Source organism: Gastrolobium bilobum, unplaced genomic scaffold (genome assembly GCF_033153095.1).
Source record: "Gastrolobium bilobum isolate Gb01-03AN ecotype WA unplaced genomic scaffold, APGP_CSIRO_Gbil_v1 utg146098, whole genome shotgun sequence".
In the NCBI taxonomy this organism is placed as follows: Eukaryota; Viridiplantae; Streptophyta; class Magnoliopsida; order Fabales; family Fabaceae; genus Gastrolobium; species Gastrolobium bilobum.
The window spans coordinates 21255-29996 of NW_026898785.1; the positions used below are offsets into that span (position 1 = coordinate 21255).

Sequence of the window (8742 nt, forward strand, 5' to 3'; positions counted from 1 at the left end):
ACTCTTTATAGCTACGAGATTGATTTGTTTAAGCATAGAATAATATAATTAAGTAATTCTAAAAAAAAAAGAATAATATAATTAAGCCTTTTCCACTACTCGAATTTTTATCTTCTTCCCTTGCCGCCAAACCCTTGTGGGATCTACTTTGCAACTATTAGCACTGTTCATATAGTTGAAATATTTATTGCTACAACAAAAGAGTAGGATATTCTAACAATTAATCAGGGTTACTACTAATGTTACTATTAATCAATTTTATCATTAGATCAATTATGTTGATTCAACGGTTATATTTATTTCTATCTTTGTATGATTATAATTTCATATTAAATATAGAAAATCACTAATCATATAAAGGTAGAAATAAATATAAAATAATTGTAATCATACGAAAATAAAAATAAATATAACATAATTGATCTAATGATAAAACTGATTGATAATAATATTAATAGTAACTGATGATTAAAATATCCTTTCCCAGAACAAAATTTCAATGTAATAAGAAAATTATCAATACGTGTACAGTTTTGTTGAATTTGTACGAGAGTCGTTACAAATTCATTTTGTGATACTGCTTTTGTCAGTTTTGGTTTAATTCCCACAAAAACAAACAAAGAGACATAAAAAAAACAAAGATTAAATCTATTGCCGTTGGATCGATCAATCTCGTATCTAATTTCCCAAATCCAAGGGTCGTCCTTTCTTTCTCTCTCAACTTCACATACGAGACAACCTCGGTTAAGGAACGTAGAGAGAGAGAGAGAGAGAGAGAGAGAGAGAGAGAGAGAGAGAACGAAGAAATCCACAGAAAGGTGTTTGATTTGCCGGAGTCTATCCTTCTCATCGATCCATGACCACCATCCCCATCTTCCTTCTCCTGTTTTTTTCTTCTTCTTCTTTTTCCTGATAAATTTTTTCCCGGAAAGTAAGGGAGAAGAGAGAGAGAAGAACAAACAGAGTTGGAGAGGGAAGAAGATTGAAAAAATTAAAAATAAAGGAGAAATGCCCAGGTAATTAAATTGGTGAAATTTTCGATTTTGATCACTGGGTATTTCTTCCTTTTCGGTTTCCTACACTGGATTTTGGTGAATCCATGGACTTGGACAGCATTGAGTGTGTGTCATCCTCTGATGGCATGGATGAGGATGAGATCCAACACCGTAGTTTGCATCCTCATCCCCATCATCACTCTGAGTTTTCTTCCACGAAGCATCGCAACGGCAGCGCTAATAACAATAATGTTATGGGTACTACGGCTATTACTCCGGCAACCAGCGTTCATGAGTTGCTGGAATGCCCTGTTTGCACCAATTCAATGTATCCTCCAATTCATCAGGTCAATCTCTTGCACCAATTTTCATCTTAGTTATGTTTTTGTCATATTTAATTTCACGTGTAATTGCATATTGGGGTTGTTTTTTTTGTTGTTTTTTTTTTTTTTTTTTTTTGGGGGGGGGGGGGGGGGGGGTGAGAAAAGGGTTTTCTTTGTTTTCTCTATATATTGTGACTTAATTGGCAAAGTTGATTGCTTTGGAGTGGGATTGAGTGGATTTGATGAATCCCATTTTTAGTATTTGATGGCTTTCTCTTGGGGTTGGGGAGTGAGGACATCTTGGATTTGGTTTTGGTGTTTAGATTTTTATTCCATTGGGGAAAACATTATGGATAAAAGAGCATGCTTGGTGAACCAGAATTGATGACACTTTGATAGATGAGTGTAGAATTATAACAATGCTTGCAATGGTAGTAAGGTGGAGTCAAGGAATTTGCCATGGTGTCGAATTTCAATCTCACCTTTGTTTTACGAAGAAATATTTGGGTTAAGGAAAGCTTCTTGTTGCAGTTTAACGTTTCCTTTTCTTCTAAATAAATTTTCAGTACTCTTGTAGTATATATTTCACCTAACTGCATTTGCTCCACCCACTTCTTCATTTTTAATGCTAAGTGAGTCCTTGTGTTTCTAACTTTAGTGGGTGTAGTATATATTACAGAATTACTGAAAATTTACTCCAGACCCATTGTGTGGGTATAGTAGTGTATCTATTGTCCATGTGATTCACTTAAATACCAGAAGTGCTTTAAAGCCTCCTTCCTTAAGCTACAACGTTAGTAAATGGGAAGATATCCTTGAAATCAAACAGAGGTGTATCATCCCTTTGAGAATAAGTGTGTTATGTGAGAGTTGTTTGGACTTAACAATAACTTCTTGTGGTCTCAAAAGCTGAGTACATTTTTCAATTTCCTGGATATAACTTCTCTATCTGTCGAATCAAGGGAATATTGTGTGTGGCTTGGAACTTGAATTAGTACCAATAGATTTGCTGAGGTTTATGATCATATGTCTTGGTCCTTCCACTTCTCAATCTTTTTGTCTGTATTTGGAGCATATTTTATGTGTCTTAATTCTAAGCCTTAAAGGTAGAATCTCCTTGATATTTTCCCCTTCAATTACCAAATTATTGTTGTTCATTCCTGTCTTTCTGTTCATTTTGTTTTGGGAAGCTAATTCTTGAGCAACTGGTAGTAGTATCTGACGATTTGGTGTTACCCATGCCTTTTTCTATGTGATTTTGGTCAAATTTATGTTTTCCTGGATCCTTTATGGATGAGGAAATCGGAAGGTGGTAGGTCTGGTGATGCATGAAGTTAGATCATGATCAATTAAGATTAGGTTTTGAAATATGAGTATGACAAGCTGTTATACTAACAAGAACCCGTAGTCTAATGATATAATGCACGTCATCACAAGGGTCATTTATGTACCATACTCAAATCCTACAAGTAGCCTATAACAGAGTATACGGAATGTAAGTCCAGCAAGACATGCACTATCACTAACTTAGAGGTGAAAATTGGAGATCATGCCCTTCCGCAAGTGACAAGGTTTAAGTATCTTGGTTGTATCATGCAAGATGATGGAGAAATAGAGGCAGACGCAAACCATAGGATTCAAGTTAGGTGGATGAAATGGAGAAATGCCCCAGGTGTTATTTGTAATTGAAAGGAACCTCTCAAGCTTAAAGGAAGATTTAACTGCACAAGCATAAGACCCATGATGCTGTATGGTATTGAATATTGGGCAATAAAGAGTCAACAAGAGGATAAGCTTAGTATTGTAGAGATTAGGATGTTGCAATGAATGTATTAGAGAGAAAGTAGGAGTATTATTGATGGGCCTTCAATAAAGTAACCAAGCCCATTAATTAGGAATTAGTATATATAGAAGTTTAGGGTGATATTTCTATTATGCATGTATTCAGAATTGGTTAGTGGGAATTTGAGAGACCTCTAGGGAACTCTTGAGCCTAGGTGTTTGGTTTGAGGGGAAGTTGAGGCTTTCTTGGGGTTTATTTTCTGCATATTAGTGTATGTAAAAGAGGCATGGCCTCCATTATCTCTATAATTTCAATGTAATTTTTCTGGTTCCATCAATTTGGTATCAGAGCATTTCCGATCTAGGGAGTGCTTTCTGGTCCAGATTCAAAAAAAAAAATAAAAAAAATTGAGCAACAGATCCAGATCTAATACAATGGTTCCAAAATTTTATGGAGAAGAAGATGGAATGAAAGCTTGGGGATGGTTGCTCGGGCTTGAACAACATTTTCAAGCAAACCAAATTCCAGAAGCTGATATGTTGAAAGAGGCTGTGAAGGGGTTGAGAGACGGTGCTCTCAGCTGGTACAAACGTTGGAGTGTGCTCAGTCCCAATGTAAATTGGCGGAGCTTTGATAGAGCGTTTATAGGAAGATATATACCTGAGATCTATATAGTAGAAGAAATTGATGTATCGGACAGCCCAGGAAAAAAAGAGGAAAAAGAAACAGAAAACCAAATCAAAGAAACGAAAAAAGAAGAAGAAAAAAGGAACGAAAGTGCAGATGCAGATCGAAGCATAGTAGTAGAAGAAGAAATCGAACTAGAAATAGAAAAAGTAACAAAGGTGGAAGAAAGAAAGGAAGAAGAGGAAGCAGCACAAGAAGATGAAGGAGATCAAGAGGAGGAAGTCCAAGTCAGATCTGGAAGAGGGATACGACGCGCAAACGGATCTGGTACAATCATGGAGACTACGCGACGAGCAGAACCAAAAAAACGAGAGGGGAAAAATAATGAAGAAAAACGAGCTGAAATCCGAGTAAATCGCGTGGAAAGCATGGAAGAGTCGATGTTGCTTGTGCAGATGGTCGAAGAGAAAGAAACGGTGGTGGGGAAGACGATGATGCATTTGGGCCGAAGTAGATCTAATGAGGGAGGGTTTGGTTCGGGTCAACACATGCGGGCTGCTCTCACGACCCGGTCCAACAACTTGGCTGAGGATTCAATGGGTGGGAGAGGGAACAGATTGCGAAATGGGCCTCAATCAAACATTAGGGGGCCCAACCCACACACCACTACCAGGGCAATTGGACAACAGAAGAACGTCAACTTAGGGGAATCTCAAGTCGTGAAAGAGGAAAGCCAAGGGTCTACACCGAAGACTCGTGTGGAAAACAGCGGCAACAATGACAAAGGCGGCACATCTTACAGGCGATGGACGACGGAGGAAATGCGTGCATTATGCAATATGGAATGGGTAAGCTTTCTTCGCGGGTTTGCGGCTGTTGAACCTTATGACACTGCATCTGCCAAACGATTTTACTGCACTTATGAAATTCTGGGAGAGCATATGATGAAGATGAATGGAGAGGAAGATGGGATTAAACTGTGGCGGAGTTTGGTAAGTCAGACAGAATTGACTGCTCAGTTGTGTTCAATCACTAGAGATGTATGGAATGTTCGTGGCAATACCCAGAAGAAGATTGAAGAGCTTAAACAGTCACATTCTGGTCTTCTTTGTGAGCTTATCTGTTTTGAAGATCCAATACTATCACTTCTTGCACCGGGTGTCCTCATTATTGGGGTTTTACCTTCAGAATCATCAATATCCGAAACTGCATTGCATCCTTTGCGCTTTACTTTGAGTACAGCAAATGGTGGAACTTGCAAAATCATTTATAAAAAAGGGGATAATCTTTGGCTGGACCAGTTCGTGATTCAAATGGTGTCACTAGTGGATTGCTGGCTTAAGTTAGAAAATCTTGTTCTGCACTCAACACCATACAAGGTGCTAGCAACTGGGCAAGATGAAGGCATGTTGGAACTCATTCCATCGCAGTTCAACCAATGGGATCCCGGTGGAAAAGTTTCTCAAACAGTGGAATTGAAATGGCCTTTGTGTTCAAAATGCTTCACACAATGGGACCCGGGTGGAAGTATCTATCATTTCTCTTCACCTTGAGGACAAGGTGAATTTTGGAGGGGGAGTATTGATGGGCCTTCAATAAAGTAACCAAGCCCATTAATTAGGAATTAGTATATATAGAAGTTTAGGGCGATATTTCTATTATGCATGTATTCAGAATTGGTTAGTGGGAATTTGAGAGACCTCTAGGGAACTCTTGAGCCTAGGTGTTTGGTTTGAGGGGAAGTTGAGGCTTTCTTGGGGTTTATTTTCTGCATATTAGTGTATGTAAAAGAGGCATGGCCTCCATTATCTCTATAATTTCAATGTTATTTTTCTGGTTCCATCAATTATCAATTGAGGAAAAGATGGTAGAATCTTGCCTAATGGGGTTTGGCCATGTGAGAAGAAGACCAATAGAAGCGTAAGTAAGAATAGTGGACCAAATGCAGGATAGCCCTATAGTTAAAGATAGGGGGAGACTGCAAAAGCTCTATTTAAAAAGGACTTTGATCTAAATTGATTTTGTGAGGATTTGGTTCATTACAGAACGCAATGGCATTGTTTGATGCATGTAGCGGGAAAAGGCTTTGGTTGTTGTTGTTGACGATTTGTGATCATGTGATATTAGGAACTCATAAGAATACCAATCCCAAGTTAGAAGTTAATGGTTTTGGTTGATTGTTTAAACAGTGTATCATAACTCGAGTGGTTGTGAGGCCCACTGTACTAAGGGGGAAGTTTGGGGTTTTACTTTAAATTGGACTAGGTATGCTTGTGCCATCTATGCAAGGGTGAAATTTTTTTTTTTTTTTTTTTTTTTTTTTCCTCTGATAGAAAGAATCTGTAAGATATGAAGCCAGTTGAAAAAATTAAAATTCAACATAGAAACAAAGTATGTTATACCGGGAAGGGCCTGAATAAAGGCTGTGGTTACTTCTATTACCATTGGTCCTTATTTGAATTATATTTTATGGGCACTTGATCGCCAATAAGAGTCGCATGCATGGAGGGATGGTGTTCATCACTTAAATTAGCTCATGCTCCTTGGCCTTTGATGACTTTGTTTCTCTGTAATTAAATTGTGTCTTTTATGGTTAAATGTGATACTGTAAGCCACTTGAGATGAGACTTATGGGTGCCTGTTGCGTAATGCATAGTACTTTTCAGTTTTGGGTCTGGAGTTACAAAACTTCGCTGGGAATTGTTGTAGTATCCCTTTTGCTCTCCATTAGCTCTGTAAGCATGCACGGTTTGTGTGGGTGTGTGGTGTTGGATTGGGGTGGTGAGAGAAGATGTTCAATTATTTGATTGTCTGGTAATTGTTGTAGTTAATCTGATATAGTTGGAGTAAAATGTCAAATTGAAGCTTATTGTTACTTGCTCTCTTTATTAACTGACTAACAAGTACTTGTTCACTCCCGCCAAAAAGGAAATAAAAATGTAGCAATTGCTTATAAACGTTCCTTTTCAGTTTCACCATTTGAAAATAAAAAATAAAAAAATCATCTTTTGGATATTTTCTAAATGCCAAGTGACTTTTAGCTTAAAAAATCACTTTAACCTGTAAAGATTAACGTAAACTTTTTTGTTTCCTCTCTCTACAGTTTCAGTGTTTTTACCCAACAACTCACATTATACTAATAGTAATGCCAAGACCGGGTTTGATCTTTTTGGTGTCTTCCATCAGCAGCTATGGAGCCAGAAACAAGGAATATATTAAAAAATGAAAGGGAGAGATAATTTGGCGTATTATTAATATCTGTTCTGAGTTAGCAGTAACCATGCTGTCATCCATGATCACATTTCAGATTTGAATTCACTCCCCACCCTTTCCCCTTCCCCTCCCCAAAAATACAAAAATTGAAAAAAAAAAAGCCTATGAACAGAGGTTGGTGGATTTGTAAGCAATTGGACTGTTTGGGGCTATATGCAAAGAATAAATTTTCTTGTCGTTTGGTTGTTGCTTAATTTTGTTTATGCAATTCTGGTCTTAATTTCCTCATTTGAAGTCTTTGACGGTTGATCTTATCATGATTTAAGCATTTATTTGATACTTTGACACATACTGGAAAAAGTCCGTATTTGCCAAAAAGGGAAAAAGAGAAATAACAAATATCTTTGTTGCAGTGCCACAATGGGCACACATTGTGTTCCACGTGTAAAACAAGGGTGCACAATCGGTGTCCCACTTGTAGACAAGAGCTTGGAGATATTAGGTGTCTGGCACTGGAGAAGGTGGCTGAATCACTTGAGTTACCTTGCAAGTACTACTCCCTTGGATGTCCAGAAATCTTTCCATACTACAGCAAGCTTAAGCACGAGACAGTATGCAATTTTAGACCATACAATTGTCCTTATGCCGGATCAGAGTGCTCTGTTGCTGGGGATATTCCCTTTCTTGTTGCACATTTGAGGGATGATCATAAGGTGGACATGCACACAGGATGCACATTCAACCATCGTTATGTGAAGTCAAATCCCCGTGAAGTAGAGAACGCAACTTGGATGCTCACTGTAAGTGTGTTAGATTTTTTTTATAGGTTATTATCACCCCCTGTCATATGTTCGCTGTGACATACACTACCATCACCTATTGCTCATCAAACTTGATGTCTATTGGGGGGAACAATCAAAAGTTGTGGGAATAAATAAGGGAATTGATGCTATGTGAAATCCTTTTAAATGCTTCTTTTTCACAAGTGATCTTTTTATTTATTCCCTATGTCCTCTCTTTCACTTTATTGTTTAAGTGTTGAAGAATGATTACAATGTAAAAAAGAACTATCCATTTAAGTGCAACTGTAGTCTGATTCTTATGTTTGCCAACTTATATTTTCTTTGGTAGGTATTTCATTGTTTTGGCCAATACTTCTGCCTTCACTTTGAAGCTTTCCAGCTTGGCATGGCTCCTGTTTACATGGCATTCCTTCGTTTTATGGGTGATGAGAATGAGGCTCGGAACTATAGCTATAGCCTTGAGGTTGGGGCAAATGGCAGGAAACTCATTTGGGAGGGCACACCGCGGAGTATTCGCGATAGCCACCGTAAAGTCAGGGATAGCCATGATGGTCTAATTATTCAACGAAATATGGCGCTATTTTTCTCTGGTGGGGATAGGAAAGAGCTGAAACTCAGAGTTACCGGAAGAATATGGAAAGAACAACAGAATCCAGATGCTGGGGTGTGCATACCAAATCTTTGCAGCTGATGTGATTTGGAGGGTATTTTTATTGCTTGTGTGTGGGGACACCACTGCTGTATCTATACACCAACTTTGTGTATGTTGTAATAGAGTAAGGCACTAAGATGGCTTTGAAATTTTCAGTTTTCTCAAGTTGTGTAAAAAACAAGATTTCCTTCCTTTAAAGTTGTGTTTGTCAATTTTGGTTTGTTCCAAATTTACGTTTTTTGATGCCCCACAAATGATGTTCACAGTCCATCGGTGTACAAATGCTATGTAAGTGGCTTCATCTCTCCTCGTCTTTTTATGTCATCTATGCCAATTACCAATGTCA

The 8742-nt window shown here is 38.0% G+C and overlaps 1 protein-coding gene across 1 annotated transcript; it reads left to right on the forward strand.

The window, feature by feature from the left end:
• The first annotated feature begins 633 nt into the window (after nt 1-633).
• On the forward strand, nt 634-8742 carry LOC133284127 (E3 ubiquitin-protein ligase SINAT5-like). Its single transcript, XM_061481116.1, has 3 exons — nt 634-1342; nt 7355-7741; nt 8073-8742. Exons 1-3 carry the CDS (start codon nt 1100-1102, stop codon nt 8433-8435), a joined length of 993 nt encoding a protein of 330 aa, XP_061337100.1. The 5' UTR covers nt 634-1099; the 3' UTR covers nt 8436-8742.